This window comes from Xiphophorus hellerii, chromosome 1 (assembly GCF_003331165.1).
Source record: "Xiphophorus hellerii strain 12219 chromosome 1, Xiphophorus_hellerii-4.1, whole genome shotgun sequence".
NCBI classification, from domain to species: Eukaryota; Metazoa; Chordata; class Actinopteri; order Cyprinodontiformes; family Poeciliidae; genus Xiphophorus; species Xiphophorus hellerii.
The window spans coordinates 3577226-3600504 of NC_045672.1; the positions used below are offsets into that span (position 1 = coordinate 3577226).

The 23279-nt window shown below is 39.5% G+C and overlaps 1 protein-coding gene and 1 long non-coding RNA gene across 7 annotated transcripts in view; both read left to right on the top strand.

Moving 5' to 3' along the window:
* The window catches only part of LOC116720590 (uncharacterized), a 957300-nt gene that overhangs the window by 655648 nt on the left and 278373 nt on the right, over positions 1–23279 (top strand). The gene's annotated exons all lie outside the window — the stretch shown is intronic.
* tns2a (tensin 2a) overlaps positions 1–23279 on the top strand; it is a 72674-nt gene that overhangs the window by 12822 nt on the left and 36573 nt on the right. For 3 of the 6 annotated variants that reach the window (XM_032563477.1, XM_032563494.1, XM_032563485.1), the window contains exons 2-3: positions 14544–14649; positions 14828–14865. The exons of 1 other annotated variant lie outside the window; for it this stretch is intronic. In XM_032563477.1, coding sequence (XP_032419368.1) covers positions 14544–14649; positions 14828–14865 — 144 coding nt within the window. Of the gene's footprint in view, positions 1–1037; positions 1169–8084; positions 8108–14543; positions 14650–14827; positions 14866–23279 lie in introns of those variants that run through there. 2 more of the 6 variants (XM_032563501.1, XM_032563517.1) reach the window with 2 other exon arrangements.

A 23279-nucleotide genomic window follows, 5' to 3' on the forward strand; every position in this document is an offset into this window, starting at 1 on the left:
AAAAACGTTATCAGCAAACAAACAAACATTAAATCAGACAGAGATGTGACCACAAAGTGAAATACTATTTTTTAAATATACAGCTGTGAAGTTTTTCAGAAGATAATTGCGTATATGATCAGTTTCAGTCTGGTTATATAAAGTACCACAGCACTAAAACTGTGCACTAAAATATATTTGTAAATATATTTTACAAATATATTTCCTCCAAAATCATGAACTTCAGGCCTGTTATGATAAAGGCCTCTACATGTGTTTAAAGTAAAAGATGTACTTTAAATTTCTAAAATGTTAGAAATTCCAAGAGCCGAATGAAAAGTTAAGATGTTTCCAACTTTGCAATTACCTGCTTTTGTTACAAATTCCTTTTCAGATAAGAAATCTTGCAAGTCTGGAACCACCTTCAGCCACTGGCTGTAACATACAAAGGTGTATTAGGGACATTGCAGATAGAAAAAAAATTAGGAGTAAATTTCCAACAGAATTTTTTTTAATTTTTTAAATAATCTCAGAGATTTTCTAGAAAAAAAAAAACACTTAGACATTTCTGAGTTTCAAAAGTTGAAAATGTTTAACTTTTGACACTCAGAAATTTCCAGTTTTTTTCTAGAAAATATCTGAGATTAATCTCAAAATTTCTGAGTTTTTTGGCAGAATAGCATTCCTTTGTTTGCTATCTACAATGGCCCTAACATGCCGTTGTAGGAACACGAGGCAGAAAATCTTTATTTTATTATTATTAATTTTTTCTATTTTTACCAAATGATTTTAATACTTTCTCTTATAAACACGGTATCTGTGTATCTGAAATTCAAAGTTGTGAGTTAAATAGGTTTCATTTTTTAATTTGAATCACAAAACATTATGAATATAAATCACCTTATAGGGCTTGAAGGCTTGAAACCGTATTGTTGGACAATTCAGCCAATCTGAAATCCGGACCCTAACGCTCCTCCTGGAAGCGACCAATCAGGCTTTTAGCTCACAGTAATAGTACTCCACACATGGATTTAGCTCCACCTCGCAGTCCCAGATCCCAGGGAGGACCAGAGCAAAGAAAACAAGTTACCTCACACAGTCTGTAGCAGGGCATGTTGTAGATGGCTTCACTGGGAATGAGGCGCTGCGTCTAAAACTAGGGGACATGATGAGCGGGAAAATGAACAAGGTAAGCTTGGGACAGGGAGTCAGACAAGTCGGGAAGTTTGAAGGGTCTGATTTTCAGTTTTCTATGACTGACTTGTTGGTCTGAAGTGTGTGTTAACAGAGTGGGAGACAGATGTAGAATGAGGAGTTTCATGTGCAGCAGTACTTCCTCAGAGTACTTCCTTTAGAGGTTTTACAAAACTATCATTCAGGATTTTTGGGGGGTTTAAAACTTGATCTGCATACCAAATTCTAGATTCCATTTTTTCATTTCCCTGCACTGATATTTTATCTCGTCTTTTCCTCTCTCTCATTGTGTTTGTATGGGAGAAGCATTGACTTCTTGCCGCCCCTCTCTGGGAACTTGCTCAAAGTATCACACTTCATTAAGCTGACATTAGACGTTATGAACCGAGGGTCATGTGACATGTTCAACATTCTCACACACACTCACAATGTTTCAGCTATTGCTCATGAGCAATTTTAATACAATATTGGAAATATTTGTGAAACCGAGCTAAGGTTATTTTGAAGACAAACTAGTTGGTTCTGATTATTCTGAAAGTGTAAAATTTGGGTGTAACTTTCTAATGATTTCTTCTTTTAAATTGCGATGTTTTTCCATCTGGATCAACATTTCCTTTCTAAGGGCAACAGCTGCACCACTTGGACAGAAGGCAGGGTTCTCTCATTACCAGAGTGACCGTTATATAATGAAGTTGGAGGAGTTTAGTTTTTGATTTGTAGCTAATTTGACAAATCATGTGTAATCACAGATGAGTTAAAGTAATTAGAGGGTCATTTTTAGAAGGTACTCCAGCATTACAGGAGTACTCTAGGTTAGTGCTCAATTGTGACAACACGCTGTGTGTTTGCATGTACAGCTATGGTGCAAAGGTTTCCCAAGAGCAACAACAAAGTTTTGTGTGTTTTGAGTCTTTGCCACAAGTTTGATTTTTAAAGTTAAACACAAGGAAATTAGATTTTAACTCATTCATTCAATTTATTTTTTTTTTAAAAAGGCACATAGATAAACTGAAGGTTTTTTGCAGATTTCTGATCTCTGGTTTTTTTAAAGCTTCCTAGACAGATTTGAATTAAGCAGTTTTTTGTGTGCTAAAGCTCTAACAGTGGAGAAAACTGTACCTTTCAGTCTTTCAAATTATATTCGATGGAGAGGTTACGTCACACTGTCAGAGAGAGAGTCGCTGTTACTTGCCTGGTGGAAATCATTCCCTTGTTCTATGCTTTGCTTCGTACAGTGGGTCTGGATCCTGAGAAACGATTACTTGCTGGAGACATACACTCTTTTGAAGTTTTAAAGACTGGATCTTATTTTACCCAATCACTAATGTACAGCCGTGACGTATGTAATGCCTCAGTTTGATGAAGCTTACCGGAAATTGTGTATGCTGTAAACAACCCTGTGGTGAGTAGGGCTACAACATCTTTGCCAGCAATAAAATGTCTTAACTCTCCCATGGTCTTAGTGCGACCCTCAGGAAGAGCACAGCAAATGTTATAGTTGGACAGTGGAAAGTGGAGGGGGTTGTCCCATCATACCATCAGTTCCCAAAACCACATTAAAAGAAAACTCATAAGCAACCACCCCAGACTGAGCACAGAGTGAAAAGGTTGCGGAGTCTAAATGACCCCATCTCTTAAGAACACGGGAGGGTTAAGCACTCCTCTAGCTTCAACTTTAATTGGTCAATATTTGGAAGTGTAGTTAACACGGTCTGAATGGTTTTGTTCACACCTTCCACTGCCATTGACAAACTACAACTAAAACGACACGGAATAGCAACATCAATGTTCACAACTCTGAGACAGAGAACTGAAGGCACAGAAGAATCAAGAGGAAATGCTTAGGAAGGCAACGGCCAGCCCAGGGATTTGCTGTTATATTAATGCAAGTATGAAATATTCATAGTGCACATTTCAACTGTAGTTAGTGTCTTCTACTAGCAAATACCTTTAATCAGTTGATGCTGATTAAAGTTGGTTTTCAAGCGACTTGCCATTTAGTGACTCCAACTTTGGCTATTTGAAGATTTTTTTAGTAGCTCATACATAAAATATTCAAAATAAAACGCATCTCAAGAAGCTGAAATATCTAGGCGCAAAGCCACCTGATATGCTAATGATTGCCGTATATAAAAGCAGAAAATCCAGAGGCACCAATCACTTTCCTTGGCACTGATTGGCTGTTACCCCAAAAGCAGATATAAAAAGATTATGAATGTTAGCTTCTGTTGTAGTACCAAGATGGCTTCTACTGTGTTTAATGCATATTAAGGTACATTTGGTGTTTAAACCATTAAAGTAGGCAGTTTTAAGTATTTTTAGAGGAGGGTCTCAAGTATTTCAAGCAATTGTGTTCTCTTGCTCTTATCGAATACCAAGGGTCCACTGTAACGAGTGATGATAGACTCCTTTACTAATATGTCCACCGATAAATTTTGGCTTCCATTCTACTTGCAACGAGAGGAAAAACAGATTCGTATTAACAGCTAGATAACATTGTCCAACCTCTCCAACCTTTCCTTTTCTGATAGCAGTTCGGTCATTTTTCTTTCGTGTGAACCCATGCGGATGAACGGACGTCAACACACATTTTAATCAGATTGGAAAGAGGCCTTGAGGTAGAAAAAGTCCCACTTTCTGAGAAAACCTGGGCAGGAAATTCAAAGAAGCGTGTCACCTTCCAGCCAGGCTTGTGGGCAGCAGGTCCCATGGAGATACTTGGTGACCAGAAATACAATGCCGAGGCTTGTGTTCAGCGTACAGTCGGTAGTCTATATTTGTAATTACGGGGTGTAACTGAGAAGTTTGATGGCACATGATGGTTGTGTTTACTTGGGACACCCTCTGGTCACTGCCAAGCCAGGAAGCTGAAACAGAGGCTGGTTGACGTTCCCTTGAGGCACATGCAGTTACTCTGGTTGCAGGTCAACACTAGTGGCTATTCACTCCCATCTGCAGCTCTAAAACGATGTGAATGAGAAGGATTTCCTTCAAGCTTAGTAGAAGCTAAGAGAAGAATTTCAGATTGTTCGGACAACAGCATTACCCTAGGTAAAGTCAAATACTTACTACACATTGTAGCACAGCTGGAATATTTCTAACCCTAGCACATTTATATTTAACATCATAAGCATAGAGAATGAAGTGTCGGTTGCTGTAATAAGAAATTCTCTGTATGTCCCAGTCGTGTTTGGACCAGAAGTCCTACTGGGGGAGCGGAAGTGGATCATGGCAACATGCTGACCTCACTAAAGGAACAGGCAGTCTCTGTTTCCCGCACTGCCTGTCCCACCCTTTGGATAAATTCAAACACACACACACGCACACACACGCAGGCTGACTCCCATTTATTAACACGCACACGCAAGAGGTAATGCCAACAAATGATGCAGGGACCCAGATGCTGGTGGGAGACTCTCAATGGAGGGTGGAATTCAAGTTTGCAAGAATCAACAAACACATCAGTGAATGGCCGGGCGTGTTGCAGTGCATAAACTTAGTGGCTGGTTGAGAATGGATAACTTTGGGCGGTTGATCACCTTTAAAACTAATTTTTCTTAAGTTTTGAGGTAGTATTTTTTAACGCCATCTCAGAATCTCTGACCTGCAGATACTGATTCAGCCACTCCCAATTTTCCTATTAATTAACAGTCCTCAAAATATGTATATTCTTCTTATCCCTGAGTGAAAAAGCACCCAAACAGTAGATCTATCTTCACTTTATTTATTAAAAACTAGCTTCGTTATCCTTTTCTTCTCTTCTACACGATTCTCGTAAACGAGCAAACAATGGAGCAGAAAGAGGTATGAATTAGGAAAACTGATTTTTCTGTCAACTTTTTATTTCCAGAATAACAGAGTGAAAAAGACCTACAGTTCACGCACTGCAGTTCAAATTTATTTTACTTTGCTAAAATAACTTTGGGCAGATAAACCATGTATGCATGGTGTCTAATTGGTGTGTGTGTGTAATTTATATTGAATTGGAAGTTCAACCAACCTAGAGTTTTCCTTTAATAAAAGGAGATGCTTAGAATAGTTTAGCTAGTCAATATTTACAGAGACGACAACCTCCCATAAATGCAATAAAATCAAAGGGTAACCGATAACTTGCAGCCTTGATTTAAAATCAACCAAACCTGAATTTTAAACTCATGAGAACAACGATATTTATGATCATAGAAAAAAAGACACATATTGCCCAATCATACCACTTACTGTTAAACAGAAATATCTGGAATTTTTAGTCCTTTATGACTACTTGATTGTAATACTTTATTGGTGCACTTGTTGGAGCTCATAGGTGTGGTTTTCCTAATGTGTAGTCTCAGTTACCTTAGAAGCCCACAGTCATGATAGATGATCCGACGCAAACCCCCTTCTGTCCAGACCAATGAAGTTTCAGGCTTCTTCAGTCCGTTGTCTGCATGTGGGACGGAGATGGACCTCATCCAATGAGTGAAGTCTACCAGGCTTCTGGCGCAGCGGTACTTGGCAGCCCATCAAAGCCTACTATTTAGATAGTATACAAATCCCAAATTAGCTCATAGCACATATTACAAACACCTAAATAAATCTGAATGCAATAATTCCACTTACTCAAGAATTCAGTGCAGAAACATTTGGCCATTATGAGCACAACGCTTCCACAACAGAGAAGCTAACGGAACAGCGCCCATGTTTCATCCCTAACAGAATACAGACACAATTCAACTTTAGAGCCAGTCAATGAATAATTTCTTTCTCCATCTTACACTAATTTCTGCTTAGCAAAACATAACATAAAAAGTACTAATATTAAACCCAGTTACTAACAGCTCAAACATACAAGAATCTTCCGTGATGCGCCGCCATTACATATCTTTTTCCAGTACAGTATTGCCTTCTTCTCATCAACCTGCCTAATAAAGGTCCCTCCCCCTAACCTGATAGGTTACATTACTGTGCCTTAGTTTTTCCCAATTGGTCAACATCGTGAGACGGGCAGCTGCTCATTCAATCACATTAAGAGAAAAGGGAAACTTTCCAGTGAGCAGTTCAAGAACAGACAAAGTATGGGAATTAACAAACATATCTGAATAAACATTTAACATGTAACATGTTTTCAAATGAGACATGTTACATAAGTTTTTTCTTAGTTTAAAGAAGTGGGCTACAGATCAAAGGGATAAAACTTGGTTGCTTTCCTGTAAGACGTTCATGGTGTATGCTAAAATTGTCTCCAATTTGGATGGACACCTGTTATATTCAGTACTAGTTTCAGAAGTAGACTGTTACTCTTTCTGGCCATTCTATACCAATAGAACAAGGTTGGGTGGATAAAGTATTAGTTTGGTCTAGTAGACATGCTGCTCATTTTGAAACAGTCCATGAGAATATTTTCAAGCAGCCAAAATTAATCTATCCTGTAGGTGGATGGAAAAGTGTTGTGGCTTTCATTCAGCGTGCTGAGCTGCAGTGTAAAGGCAAAATGATGGATTTCTGTTCATTCGCTAATAAGCACACTGACTGGCTAAAGAGCGCCTTGTTTTATCTATTATTTTTTTGTAGATACAGTGTCAGATTTATGACTGGAGTGGCATTTTTAAGCCAGCTAGATAACAGAAGATAGTTTATTGAAAAAAGAAGCAATTTTATACTTCATATGTGACAGCCATTATTTTTAATTAAATGTCAATTGAGGGAGCCGATGTTGTATGAAAAAGGAAAAAGCACAAATCAGATTTTGTTAAACTTTGTGCAATTTAGGTTAGGAGTTAGTCAGGAAAGAAGCCTTAATTGATTATTTTATCTTCTTCAAGAGAAGTTTTTGTGATTACAGAACAGACTGTCAGCACCTGCAACTTTGACTGCCACGTGAAGGAACGTGGCTTTGCTTAGACGGAAGCTGCGTTCAATGTGCGCAAAACTTCTGCTAATGTTAAAAATACACAAAAACACGATGTTTCCATAAAACAAGAAATTCAATTAAAACCACGCGTGGTTTGCGATAGTGGCAACATCCATTTGTTGATTGACTCAAAATTTTCCATTGAAGTTTTGTGAAACTATATTTCAATTAAGCCAATAAAACGCCTCGTACAGGCGGCAAAACTTTTTTTTTATCAAGAAAAGGAGAGTTTGCAATGTTTCCATTCAGCAAATTTGTTTTTGAAATGTCAAATTGCGCAATTATTTGATTAATGGAAATTCAGCTTGAAAGTAATGATCTGACAAAGGGAATCATGTAACAATAAGTGAAAGAGATGTCTATGTCCTCATACCATCTGGTCACAGTCCCCCGTCCTGCTGTCAGGACGGACTGGTCAAGAGACAATGTCCATCACTGTCCAAATATCAGCGCTATTTTCAGAGTTTCCAGATAGGCGTGGCCTCGAATGACTTGCGCTCTCTCTCTATTTGTTTTTTCACGTTAGTGAATTTCATGTTTGTCAGAATGTTGAATCCACCTTCTGTTCTGTGACGGCAGGCCGAGAGGGTTTGGGTTGGGATTGGGGGGGGAAGGGGAGTCTTGTTAGAAAGCAACTCTTTGACTCCAGAAATCTCTGATTCCTTTTTTTCCCTGCTGAGAGGCTAAAAATATCAGAAAAAGGAGCTTGTTGTATGTAGCAGATGTTATCCTGGGAAGTCGGGGTGTGTGTTGGTGGGGTGGGGGTGTCTGTCCTGGAGCACATCGGGACAGGAAAAGGAAAAAGGGACTGCAGTCTGTTTTCACCATCTGTCTGCAGGGATACGCACATCTGCACGTGAGCGTGTTTGGAAGTGCCGCTACTTTCTGCGAGGGTTCAGCTTGTTGTTTACAACTCATGTCACTTCTGTGGAAATGTGGGCAGGCCCTGGCTGGTGGAGGCTATGAGTGGTCACATGTTGTGTGCTGGTGGTGGTTTGTCCAGGATGCCTCGGTTCCTGAGGGAATAGAACAGGATACCTGAAGGTAAAGTAGTTCATGCTGCTTTAGAAGTGTTTGGAATATTCTTTGTTGTTTATTTTTAGGCTGCAGAAGCAGATTCTAGTGATTCATACAGATTTGCTCTTGCAGAGGAAGAAGGGTTTTTTTTATTTTTTTTATTCATTGCAGCGGTGACAGTAATTACCATCCTGGGGACTGAGCTCGGCATTACAGGTTGTTTTTAGTGACTCCGCCAGCTGTTTCTGTGTTGTAATCCTCCACAAAGCTGTAAACGTCCTCCATTCTGGTTTCCTCTGCTGGACTCCCAAGTTGGTATGAGGAGCAGCTTCTGGCAAAATACATTCTAAACTTTTAGCCACTTAGTCACATTGCAGAAAGCCTGATGCAGAAGTGATGGTATGATCTGACAATCATGCTTTGATCATTTTCTGGACTCATCATCTAATTTTAAAATTACATTACACTGAAACTGGCCTATTTTTTCCCCAACAGGTCAGTGGTATTTGCACTTCCACTGATTATAAATGTTTATCTACTTTGTTTCCACTCATTTTGTTCTGAGGTCAAAAAAAAAAATATTTCCAAAGGACTGTTTTTCAGTGAGCGTTCCTCGTCTTAGAGTTTGTCTGTGTTTTCCTGAGGCATCCCAATCTGATATTGATACGGGAAATCAGTCTGAAATCAGTCCAAAAATTAAAAAAAGAGTATCGAATTACATCAGCCTGCTTCTACAAACTCCAATCCAGGCACGCCAATAGAAGCATTTAGTCCGCTCCAGCATTTAGTCCACACTTGAAATTTTGGCCTCTCCAGCATTTAGTCTTCCCCCAGATTTAGTCTGCTCCAGTATTTAGTCCGCTGTAGCGTTTAGCGGACTAAATGGGTCAGTTATTTTCATACTTATTGCTGTCAACTATTGTTCTGTGTTTCAGTAATATCATTTGATCAAGCCTTTTCAATCATTCCACACCATAAAATAAGCAATGGAAGTATGTACAGTGTTATTGGTGCTGATATTGTATTGGGTTAACATCGGTATCGGCTCGTACTCAAAGCCACTTTTAATTTGTTCAGTTTAGAGTTGGAGGTGCTACACTGATTTTAGACACACTTCTTTCCACCACTTCTTACTACTGCTAATGCAAGGAGCGGCCATATTGAAATGAGAAGTTCTAAAAGAGTGTAGTCAAAGTTTCTCCCACTTTCCGAGTGGGAAGTCCGTTTTTGGGAGGATTTCCAGCTGTGAATGCAATATAGTAGCTTCCATCAGCGTGTGAATGTGGGTGAATGACTGAATGTTGTGTCGTTTGTGTCCCTGGTTAAGACACTTCACCCGCCTTGACTGTTGGTGGTCTCTGGATTAGAAAAATCACTACAAGTAAGGGACATACAGGTAAAATAGCCCTTCAGTTTTATTCGTCAACATCGTATTTGGAAGATTCTCGTTGTATCAGAATATTTCCTAATAGTAAATAGAAATGGCTTGTTTCTTGTCTTGTGGTCTTTCAGCATTTATTCTGTTTACCATGAACCCCAAATGTTGCCACAAAAAAATGATTTAAACGTGGTGTCGGCTTCATCGCAGTCATAGTAACTGCATCTTAGGAATTCAAAATTTGGCTTACAACTTGGGTAGATATAGCATACTGTTTTAATTTTGTGACATTTCATTACAACTCTAGGGTAATCACAGCTAACCAAAGCACCTCACAATGTGGTGCATTCAGCTGGTGGTTTGGATAACTTTCCAGTCCTCCATTTTTTATTGCACTGGAAAGGCTTCATGTGGGGCTGAAAACAAGTTTCCTCCTAAATAAAACTTGTGCATAAATGTTTTATTTTTTAACTGCACATTCTTTATAAGCAAGTGAATTTTTCAAACTGAAATGAGTTTTAGCTCTTAACATTTTAAGCAGAAGCATTTAATTTGACCATTTAAGCATTTATTTAGCAGAGTTGGGAATGGAGGTTCATTGAGTGGAACCTCAACCACATTTAGTTGTGGTTTCCCCCTGCAGTTGCCTTACATGAACCAGCATAGAGCAGCTTTACAGCACCTTATAGAGCGCTCAGTGGCTGAGTCGTGTATCACTGTCTGACCATGATTGCATGTGGCTGGATTATATAGTGATCGTGATTGTGTCTGAAGCAGGAAGAATGCTGCCAGCCTCTCCTCTCTGTGTTTATATCTCAGCCCACATCACCACTGTGGCCTCAGCTGACAGTAACTGGTTGCTTTTTTAAACTCGCCGCGGCCCCATGAGGATGCTAATGCCTGTGTTTGTGGACACTTCACAAAACGATTGCAAAATTTTATGGAGGAAACTGATTGCATGTTCTCTGAAAATGGATATAAATACTGTAGGATGGTTGCAAAAGCTGTTTGTGTTCTCAATACTGCCTCGCTTTTATTAACTCATCAGTTAGTTGCTGTAATCTGCAGTGTGTTTCATTGAAGCAGCAATGGTTGATGCCACAAAACTCATCTGAAATGTGGAAAGTTTGAGGACGAACCACTGCTTCAGGATAAATTCATAACTTTGGAGTGCACTAATCAGAATTTTTTTGGCCGATTACACTTGCCTGTTCTCTTTTTGTATCTCTTTTTTTATCTTTTGTTTTAACTTGTCAAAACCACTTTTAAGGATTTCTAATTTTTCACAGGGTGTTTTCACACCTCATAGGCCAGTATACTCTGTTCAATTGGGGACCAAATTTGCAACCTTTGCTACATTTTCAGCTGGTGTTTGCTTTCATACTGCAGTGTGACAATGAACTGAACCTTTTGAAAATCTGTTCCCCCTCTCACCTGTGGTGACGCTGCACCAAGAACCACTAAAGGCAACTACAGCAAAACTTCTGAAGAAGACGCTGAGTATGAGGGGCCATTTAGGACAAAAACTGTTTTGTCTCTCACACACTACTAAAGACTCATACACACATACAAAGACATTGCGCATATACACTACTAAAATATCACACACACATACAATTTTTCTTTCTCACACGCACACACACAAGACTAAAATTGCACATATACACTGCTAAAATATCACATACAAACACGCATACACATACACACAAAACATACAGACATACTATTCTGAATGATAGGTCGAAAATGTATGTGTGTGTGAACTAACACTAGTCTGAATGAATGAATGAATGAGACTTGTATTTGACTTGTATGAGACTTGTATTTGTCTGTGTGAGTTGTCAAGGAAGAGGCGGGGCATAATTTGGAGATCAGATTGTGCATGTGTTGATTCCACAGTGAAGTTAGCTTCAAGTTGGATATTGGCGCTCCACGGTGTAAGTGGCGTTTAGCTCAAGGTTGATCCGTTTTATGAACGCTAATTTCGGCCAGCCGTTCTCTACCGCTCCCTCCTCAAGCGCTCGGCGGTTCACTAAAACAATAAGTTTTGCACCCTATAAATCTGACATTCTAATTTCCAAATGCAATTAAGAATCCCCACTGATCTCCATGGGGGATTGTTTTTCTGACAAGACATAACCTACTAGAAATATCTTTAATTCAGATCATCATTGTTGCGTGGACCAATAGATTGTGTTTCTTGTGTCATTTTTTAAAGGTAGTTGGTTTAAAGGTAACTACCTTTAAAAGTGTACCAACTACCTTTTAAAAGTAGTTGGTAGCTGATATACTTTAAAATGGTGCAAAATACATAACATTTCATCAACTCATTCTAAAATCAGCTGAGTGAAGCAAGTTAAACTGAGAACAGATAAATGTAGATGAACTCAGTCAGGCCTGATATGTTATGTTGACTCAACTGATTTTGAAGCACAATTGCTTAAGTCTGAAATAAATCAATATAGCCTAGTTAAACTTGTTTCCATTGCATTTCCCTTTAGATATGTCTAACAATAACACATTTTTTAGTTAAGCTAACTGCAGTAGGGAGCAGGGGGGTAAGTCTGTAAAACATCTACCTCGGTTGTTTCTAAGTGTAATGGTAAAAAGGCAACCTTTCACCCAACAATATCAAATGACATAACTGGTATCAACCCTGCTGAGCCACCCACTGTGTGCACCTTCACTGACCAGGTTGCTGTGGTCAGAGCAGACTTGTACCGGAGTGGGCCAGAAGCTGTTGAACACAGCTGGGTTAGGTGAGGTGACACCAGGCAGGCAGCTGCCCAAACACAGTCAATTCCCAGAACACAGTCAGAAAAGGGAGGATAATAGAAAACATGTTCTAGTGGTCTGCTGTTCTGCTGTTGGTGAGGAAAAAAGTCTACCCAGCAAATGGAGAACCCATACAAAAGGCCTTGCAGATGTAAACAACAGATACACTTCAACAGTAAAGTTCGGTGTATATTATTGGATTTTTTTGTGACAAACACAAAGTTTAGGTGGAGGAAAGATGACTCTTTATGTAATCAGTCATAGACATGGCAACTAAAAAGATTGAGAAAATCAGTTTGAGCTAATAATGGAATTAAAGTTTTAATGTACTGTTAATCAGCCTAATATATATTACTAGCATTTGCTGATTCTACATATAATAAATAAGGAACAAAACAACCAACAAATATAATGAGAAACAAAGGGTTAAAAGGAACTTATCAAGCTGTCGAACACTCCAAGAGAAAGCTCTCTGGATTTATTGTGATTCTAATTTAGCTCAAAGGGAAGATGACTGCAGAGTTTTACTCAGTCTTTAAAGTTCTTGCACTCCTGTACTCGGTATAACAGAACAAAATATCAGTGACCAGAGTTATGTCCAATTAGAAACATGTCATTGCGGCCTAAAACCCAGAATTACTAGCAGTCTCTTGATTTCTGGTAGAAGGAGAAGGAAAATCTTGGATCATTTTTCAATCGACAGTTGAGGCAATGCTAAAATTCTTGTGCTCTTCCTAAGCATGTTATTATGTGTCAAATATGTTACGTGTGTGTTCACAATCTTTGGTATTAAGTCTCATTCTAAAATAAATCTTTTCACCACTGTCATTTCAACTTTAAACGCTATTCCCAATTTCTTCTCATTTCTGTCTGGTTCTTGCCACTTTGACTTTTTTCACATTTCAATTTATTTCTTCTTGTCTCATCTTCCGCCTTAAAATGGGCGTGCAATAAATAACCACAAACTCTTTTTTTGTTTTTCCAAGTGATCCATAATACTGACGTATCTGTGAGATATTCAAACCTGGGAATGAGCTATTGTTTTATTCTTTGGTCTTCATTGTGAAAATCTTAAAGTCATGTTATTTTTTATGTCTGTGGAAGAGAATTAGGGCCACTATAGAATATATGACTTTAATCTCAGAAATCTGACTCTTTTTCTTTGAATTCTGACTTTGAATTCACAATTCTAATTCTGTCAATCTATGTCAAAATGAATAACCCTACATTCATCAATTATGCTCTTAGCATAATAATACAGAAATACAAAATACGGAAAATGATCACATAACCTGCACTTAATCCACACTGAGTCTTTCTCCAACGTTAGTTGGTAGATTTGAGTTTCAAGACTAGATTTGCTTGATGATGCTACGTTTAAAATCAGAATTATGAGAAAAATGTCAGCATTCTCTTTTTTATTTTAGTGGACCTCTTCCTTTTCTGTAGATATGCCATGTGTTTATATGCAACATAAATTCCCAGATAAATACAGTGTAGTTTGTAGCATTAATTTACTTCATTAAAATTTGCTGCTGATTACTTGCAATTTTCCAAAAGACGTGCCCATATTTTTTTTTCTTTTCTGAACTTCTTCAATTATTTATCTGAGCCCTCGGTTATTGGTGGTGTAGCATTCAAATTCACCAAAGAGTCTCTGGAGGAATGGCTGCAGCACGTGTACTGCTGTCCACACTGACTCACATGTTCACATGAGAAAAGGACCTGCTTCATTTCTCATGATTTCACATTGTCCAGCTGTCTTTCAGCCGTTAGATCAGCTGAAATTTCTTTTTTTTATTATTTGCCCTGTAAAAATCTATTCATATTTTTTTCTTGTCTTGCACCCACACAGTTAACACACAAAAACACAAACAGAAATGGGATTATAGGTGAGGCATGGGCGGGAACCACGAGGATCATTACTGGAAGACTGTTACACAACCAGCAGAGAAGTTCAAGAGGCAAAAGGTGCAGAGAACTGATGCTGCTATTGTTGTGCACATACAGAGCTTTCATGCACGAAGAAAAGTCAGTCAGACGAACAGGTTAAAGCTGGTCTCTCAGAGCTCCTGTCATAATTACAGTCCTCTAGGTCACTCATGCATTGCCTCATTGCTTTGGTTTTGTAAAATAGCTCTGTTTCCAGTGTCTATGTGGCTCCTGTTAGACATCTGAGGTCAAAACAGGATTCTTTCAGTGTTTCTGTGAGCAGGCATCCACATATTGCTGCACTCTAGCCAGTATCAGGTGTCTGTACTCAGTCATTCAGTGGTGTGGGTGTGTGTGTGTGCACGTGTTGTTTAACAGGCAGGGAAGGGAGAGCCCCATGTCTTCAAGGAAAAAACGTTCAAGAAGAAACGGCAGTGCAGCGTGTGTCGACAGAACATCGACAACATGGGCTCCTTCTGCAGAGGTAAGAATGTTTCTAGGCTGTCGGGATGAATAGTTTGGACAAAAGAATCAATGTAAGTTCAAATAAGTTACAACAGTTTGATGAGTGTTTGTTTGTGGAGATTAAAATAGAGACTGGGCTGTTTTTACCTGACTAAATTGAAACATTTTTTTTTCTGTCATTTTTATGTTTCTTTCAGTATGCAAGACAGGCACCCACAGGAAGTGTGAGGGCAAGGTAAGAGTCATCCAGAAAAACTTTGCAAAATGGTGGAAGATTTAAATGCCAGAGAGTAAATATGGCACATGTGAAGCATGGAATGTATTTCTTATGCAGGCTTCCGCTTATAGTCAGAAATCTACATTCACTCACAAAGGGGTGTGGATGCCATATTTGGAATACATATATTGATTTCTAAAATCTAATATTATGTTCACAAGTTAGATTTTGTTGTTACTGTTCTCTAATCTCCACAAAATAAAAATTATACTTACATTTAGTGTACACTTTGGGGTTACAGCCAATCAGCGTCAAGGAAAATGAAGAACGCAATAGTAGATTGGCGGCTAAGCAAATGCCAGGCAATACCATGCCAAGTAACAAAGTGTCTAGGTATTTAGCTTCCCAAGCTGCATTTTAGACATGGTGTATGAAAACATCTACCAACAGGCAGCTTTTCCAGGAATAATTTGGCATAATTAGTAATTTTGAAAAATCTGCGAATAGGGGAATATACGAATAATGGACAGTGAAGAGTCACTGAAATGGCATGTTGTATGATCATTCTACTCCATTGATTGCACTTATTCTCGACTGAGTTATTGATTTCAGTTATTTTACCAAAAAAAATTAAGATTATGGTTTATTTTGGTGGTTAGAAGTGGTGTGAGCCTAAACATCCTCACAGTGGTGGCCACACTTCTATTACTCCGCTAATTTCTCATTTAGTATCTTAGTGTTTTTGCTAACTTTGAAAATGCACTTAGCTCAACTCCGCTAATGCGCTACTGGCAGAGCTAGTTTTTCAGTCAGCTGCCATCTTTGAAAACATTTAGCACATTTCCCCACATTTTTCTGATGAATTCTGCAGCGCTAAATTCCTTGGCTGTTTTGTAAACTTTTATTTTAGTAAAATTTGACATTTCTGTTGAAGTTTTGATTACATTCCCATGCTGACCCATATAAATGAATGTTTGCCGGCTTAAAAGGAGCTCTACTTCTCAGAACTCCAAATGAAATGGATGATCTCAGCAAATGAGTGCCTTAAGGGCTGTCTCACAAGAACACTGGGATAAAGGAAATGCTGTGGGAGTAAAACAAATGTGAAATCGTCCCAGAGCACCTCGACCCCTCTGATTCACTGGTAACCCAAAATGCAGACACTCATATCTTGCTTGATGAGTTTGAACCCCTAGCAGATAGTTGTCCTTGTGCTTAATGTACATCTTTAGCAACTCTGAGCTTCAGGAACAACACAGACATACACGTTGAGATGCTTAAGTAAACTATTACTATTGGGGTGATGTGTGAAACAACAAATGACAAAGTTCTGTAAAGCCAGAAGTCTCCAGATCGCTGCCAATAAAAAGGCGGCTGAGCCACATTCCTCAGAAAGAGCTCCGAGCCTGTCTAGAGCCCCACACCACCGCTCATGTGAAAGAGCCATTGATGGAGAGATGGTATAATGAATAGACAGAAGGATGCAGGGGGAAGAATGCCAGGCATGGCAGTGGAAGCTTGGAGCCTTGGTGAGCAGCGGGCGAAGGAGAAAGAGCCAAGGGCAAAGGCATGTGGCAAAGACTTCCTCCTATGTCAGAGGAGCAGAACCTTGAGAAGTTCAGGGATCAAAGGAGGCTCAGAGATAGCACAAGTATAACAATTAAAACCAGACGTTAAGGACAAGCTATCTGGTTGCTTTCATCAAGGAGGGCATTTTCTTTGCACAAGATCTTACGTTGTTTGACTTTTATCCTATTCTATCTCAACTAACCACCCGGGGGAAAAGCACTTCTTTTGTGCAAGTTTTAAATCCTTTAACTTAGACCCCTCAAGCAAACTTACTGACAAAAAAAATCCAAAGATGAATTGTCTTACGACACCCCCGTTGAAGACTACGTGAATTTTCCCACATTTTGACACAGCAGAATCAGAAGGAAAGCTATTATTCTTAACGTACGTGCAGCAGTAGGTTGCAATGAGGGGAGACTGAACACAAAAAATGCCACAACTTACAGATTTGTAAATTTGTAATATTTTCCTGCCCCCACACAATTGTCCACGTCCCTGTGTCATAAAATAAAATGCATTAAAGTCTGTGATAGCGACATGACATATTTTAAAGAAGTTCAATGGGTGTGAATACTTTGGCATTATCATATTTATATAAAATAAACACAGTTGAATAGAAAGACTTGGTTTCAGAGAGGAAGATTGGGATGTTGTCCAGGAATGGTCTGATGAGAGTTTGTTGTCTGGGAGTTAAACAGTGATATCCATCGCCGCTAGGCAGGAAGGGAGAGGTTAGATAAGGCAGGGTGGGGAAAGCATGGTTGCCATGTTTGTCATTGCTGTTATCTAACCTTACATGATCTGTGAATTTGGGTAATGATGGAGAAGGGATGGATGGCACTGGATTATAAAAAAGGGCTTTCATTCACTTTTTAAACTAACTCAATGTTCATCTTTGAGCAACATCTGTGGTGTGTGAGGCAACCCGTTTCTCCCCAGACTTCTGTTACGTCTACTAGCATGATGACAAATCGTCTCATTACCACACCGGTCAGCATCCTGTCTGTACATCTGCTCCATCTCTGTGGAACCACTTACCACCACCTACACACACTTTTTGTAAACTTCCTCCCCTTGAGAGTGGTTGGTGGTAATAGGTAGCCAGTTTACAGCTTTTCTTTTCTTTTCTTTTCTTTCTCCCCTGTCATTCTGGTTAATAATCTTTGCCCACAAGGCCATCCGCCTCTAGCTGGCCCAACTCTGTTCCATTAAAAGCACCCAGACTCTTTCACAGAGACCAACAGAATGCTGTAAACAGTTTTTTTGTCTGCATGTTTCCTCTCAGAGAACAGATTCCCCTGCATCTTTGATCCCAAGTGGAAAATTTAGTCCACAGGGAGCAAATGAGGGGGTAGTAGGGAGAGTGACTGAGGCCCCAGTGGCAGAGGAGGTTGGGGGGAGGACTCATAGAGGAACAGTGGAAAGAGGAAGGATTAAAATGAGTGAAATTCAGCCCATGACGAGTTGACTATCCTGTTTAATTAAGCAAGAAGAGGCATTTCCGCTGGACTGAGGGGGGGGAGAGAAATGACTGGATGTTTTAGTGTCTGCTTAGGTTAAAGTCTGAGTCAGATCAACAGTGATTAAATAATGATTTCAACTGGATCTGACTGGCTGCGTGACTGAGAGGCAGATCAGAAGACTTGAGTCCATGTAATACCTCACGTCTTTTACCCTGATTTAATGTCATTAGGAGTCGTCATCAAAATTTCCCCAACGAAATGGGAACCCCCTTCAAGATGGCGTTTCATTTAAACAGATGAAGCATCCATTTTTGGGATTCTGATGCTATGACAATGACAAAAATACTTTGATTGCATTGTGTTGAGTGAAACGTTTGGTGTAGAGGGGAATATAGCGTGGGATAGAGGTCTGCATATTTTGGTATCAATCAGATACCAAGTCAATACAAGGCCAGTTTCACCAATACCAATACTGATACCAATACTTTTTATTTAGGTTTGATGTATCAAACTTGTGACCTTTAAGTTTTTTTGTATTTTTCTTTTTTTGAATTATTTTTGTTCAAGCCCAGGACAAGTTTCTAAGAAATACAATAATAATGTATGATTTGTATGCATTTTTCCTAAATAAAGTGCAAAAGTTATCATGGAGAGCAAATTAAAGCATCATCTTTTTGAAGGTAGAGTTGAGAAACCACAATACAAAAATAAAATTTCAAGAGGGAATCTGAAACTAAAGTATCAATTCTACAATGCTAGTATCGATCTAATACTAATACTGATTTGGTACAGATTTTGTTGATATTTTGGATTGATCCATTCACTTCTGGTGCGGGAGTGTTTTTTAGAAAGTTGGTTTGGTTCCTTAGCTTCAGTGAAACAAACTATTAAAGGGTTAATTTAGATTTCTTTTGTACTGTGAAGTTATTTTCAGTAATAGAAAATCATAGAAGTTATTTCACCATAGAGTTGTAGAGTTGTTGATAATCAGAGTAATGGATGCTAACATTTAGTCAGAAAATAACTTTGAGACTTCTTCCACTAGTAACGACTTCAACACCGATGAGTGTTGTGGTCACTCTGGACTTATGTGTGGTGCATTCACCGATCAGGAAAAGATCAAAACTTTCCAACCAGCCAGTCACTATTTAGGCATCATCAAGCTGACTTTCTTTTAGCTTCATTCACTAGCAGATTTCTTTAAATAAAGGCAACGAACAACCAAATAGGTATAAAGACTAGATAAATTCAAACTTTGCTGATTTTCTTTACGAAAGCAGAAGAAAAGATCCACACAAGTATTTAGAAATCAAGGTAGTTTTCATGTGAAGAATAACTTGATTCGAAATTCAACTACAGCTGAGTAAGCCACTGTTAAGTGTCATGGTTTCTGCTCACAGCCCAAGAATCTTCAATGACTTTCACAGTGACGTGTTTATCTACAATCATAAACCAATGAAGGTAATGGGACTGCAGGTTTAGCTTGCGCCTCAGAGCTGAATTTATAAGCTTAGGAGTTCATAGCTCCTACAGGAAAAAAGCTTGAGCAATGAGCCATCCCACAGATGTTGTGTCTTGGCACTTCAGATGCTGTGTGTTTCAGTGATTACAATCCTTCTGTCCCCTCAGGATTCCTCCCCATCCCTCCTTGTTGTCAGTTCCCTTATCCTCTAAATATGACAGAATACATGCTGTGTATGTGTTATGGTGCTGGCTCCTCTCTTTACAAGAAGAGGATGTGCAATCAAGTCCAGATACGGTTGAAGTGGGGGAGGACATAGTGGTGGTGCAAAGCAACATGACCCGCCTCATGTTTCCCTAATATCAGGACTTTCATCAGGACAGTTGTGGTTACAGTCGAATTCCCCAGGCTCACCGTTTTCTTTTTTCTTTCTGTAAAGAAAAGAAAACACACAGACCTCCTCCGTCCTGCTCATCGTTATTTTCTGTTTGAGTCTTCCAGAAGATTCTAAAACTCATGTATCCAATCTCCTTCAGACCCAAAGCATACCAAAGAAATAGAGCGATGGAAGCGATGAGGAGCTGGAGCAATGGAGTAATGGCATGTTTTCCCGACAAGCATGCAGCTGACCCCAGCATCCCAGTTACGCGGCAGACTTCCTGTCAAACTGAAAGCAATTGCTCAACAAATGCGAACATGTCACGGATTGCTGTTAAAAACATGTCAGCCGGATCAAGCTCGTTAGCTTTTAGGCATAACTCCATCCCAGAAGTTCTATGGTACATAGCTGTACTAATTGTTTTTAAAAGGTTGTTTTTTTGGGTGGGGGGCGGCGGGGTAAAAGGGTTCTCAGTGACGCCAATAATGAGTAGTCTTTGTGGTCTTGAGCCCAGACCTCTGGTTTCCCTCCCCACAGACCCAGACCTTCACCCAATCCTCATGTAAGTTAGCTTGAGTCATTGTGGATAACAGGAAGCAAGTGGATCTTTCAGTGTTACAGCGACCATGACTGTCTCTTCTGACCAAAGCAGACCCCTTATTATCACAGACAGCTCTGATAATTGCTGAGATAGGGCAGTGTGTTTTAACTTCAAGCTCTATGTCGGTGTGTGTGTGTGTGTTGCCAAGTAAGTGAAGAACCAAGTGCGTGATCAGAGTTGATGAGAGTTAAAACCATAAACGGGACAAGAAACGCAGCCAAGATAGGATTTAACCAGTTCACTCTCAGTGTGAGTCTGTGGGAAAAAGTTAAGAGCATTCATTCATCATAAACTCTTCATATTTGATTTACTAAAAAAACTCTAGAAAATATGGAATGCATTTGTAATCAGTTCCCTCTGCACTGACAGCCCTAAATAAAAATGTTTGTTATTTTGTTTGCTTTCTAAAGAGAGTGACATAAAATTATTTTTTGTTGTTTTAACATTTTAGGCACTTGTGGCTTTTATTTGTCAGTAATCTGACAGGAAGAGGCATACTGTGCAATATTAAAAAAAGTAACGTTGTCGGTCCTTAACCAAGTCACTTCAGTCGAGCGCCTCCCTATTACCTCTGGATCCCAGTACCAGAGTGCTAATCCCAAATTACCTGCCTGCAGTCCTCCCTTCCCCAGGCACTCTGCCTCTAGCCGAGTGCCTGATTATTACTTGTTATATCTTAATAATAAAACAAAACATACTCACATAGTGTCATGTTAAGACACGTTTCCATTCTTTGTGGAATCACTTCACAAACAGCAACAAAGACTCCCAGCCTGGATTCTTCTCCCAAATGTGTAGGTTTTGGGCGCCCAGTATTTCAGAGAAGAGAATCATCGTCACTCGTTGATCTAAGAAGAGATGTTTGGATGCCACCACAGCCACCAATGTAATTTGAAAAATAGTGAAGAAGCTGGTCCTAAACCAGATTGATTCAGCTCCAAGCCAAGTGCCTCCCTATTACCTCTGGATCCCAACACCAGAGTGCCAAACCCAAGGGAGGAAAAGACATGTGGCAAAGGTACTGCGGACAGGACATCAAGGTTTATAGCCTCAATATAAGGGACCCGTGCTCTGACCACTGCACCATGCGATGCCCCAACACACCACAGCTGTGGTGGTGGTGTGTGCTAAGATTGGCCTTATTGCTGAAGTAAAGAGTTCTCAGAAAGTTCCTTTTCCCTGCTCTCTGCTGCACTACATCACTCCCTCCAAAACCCTTCCCACAAAACTGGCAGTTCTCCTGTGATGTTAGGTTATTTCTTCACCATTAGAACAGCTGTAGCACACTGACAGTCTTCAGCTTTAACAATGGTATGTGCTGAGCAGAAAAAGGTTGTGAGCAGCACATACATGAGCCTGATTTGTACTCCTAACTCTGATTGGTTGTTCTAGCCGGGAGCAGTGCATTTCTCCAGACGACTCTAGGACTGCCAGGAGGAGCCTGGGATGCTTGTGTTTTCATAGACTATAAGTCTCATATTCAACTGTCAGGACAAAGCAGTAGTTTTAATAAATATGTAAAAATGACATTTTTAAATAGTTATCTTTTATTTCCCTTCAATTTCACAACCATACAAAGAGGTAAAGTTGAGGACATATAAGAAGTTTGAAGGGTGTGAATCCTTTTTGTCAACGAGTTTGATCTCTTTAGAAGATCTGTTGGCTACGTCGACATCCACTATGCATGAGTCACACACAGATTTTAGGTCATGATATCATTTGATAAACATCAGCCTCTGTATGGAAGAGTTGTGTGTGTGTGTGTGAAGAATCAGGTTCTGTTCTGCCTCAGGCCTCATCACGATAGTGAACCATCAGAAAAAAAGACATCACAAGAAGAGAATGACGATTTTGACCACTGACATGTTTTGTTTGAGAACTGTGGTGTGCTGCAAACTGAGACAGCTCCTGAAGCAGTTGTTGACAAAGCCCGTCTGGTGAATCTGAGCGCACCCATACATATGCTAAACACTGTTTACATTGTAGGGATCTGCAAATATAGAAACAGGAGGAAATGCTGGGCTTTGGGGAATTGTGTGCCTGTGTGCGCATCAACAGGATGAATGGCAGAGATGGACCTCAACCACAAAATGTAGACATGGAGGCAAGGAGTGAATCTGTAATAACAGCCGGTATCGGTTGGCTCGCAGGAACTTTTTCCATTGTTGATGTCTTCCTGCTTTGTTTGTTTACCCACATTTATTTTTATCTGCCATCCAACTTTCAACACTTGTTTGGCTCGGAGAGGAAGATAAAGATAGTTGGATGAGAATGCTATGGTGTGGTTTGTTTTTTTCACTTTGGCTTCGGGGATGTACTGAGAAACCCTCAAAACACAAGCAACATGCATGGCTGTGGTTGTGTTTTCCATTTGCATTCCATTTTGGACACTTTTAACTCTAGGGTTCTCGAATAAAGAACCTCAAAAGGTTCAAAATGATCTAAACCTTACCCCACGTGTACAACAAAACAATATTATTTATGAAGGAAGATTTGTTGGTAAGCAAACACACTTGACCACATCTGTAAAAGCAGGAGTCTGTGTAGACTTCTGGTCTGAAGCATACAGCTGTATGTAAACAGTACAGAGCAGAAAAAGAATCAGCAAAGATAATTAGTGTAAACCAACTCAGATTCTTGGCAATCATTCGAGGAATTAGCGTCCTATCTAATTCATTCCAAGGTTAGAGAAACTATATTAAAAAAACTCAGTTATTATGCTAATTGATTAAAGTAAAGTATTAAAGTACTTAAAAAAACACAGAACAATAATAGCTTGTTCGGAAGAACTGAAAAAGGGCCTTTTCACTCCAAAATATGGCACACTATTGGGGCCAAAATTAAGACTATTGCAAACCCAGCAGTGGCTACTTGTAGCAGAAGGTTATATCCATTCTGAAGCTAGCTGCTGATATGATTAATGATAGGCTGACACCAATATTTGAGTGTCCAATGTTG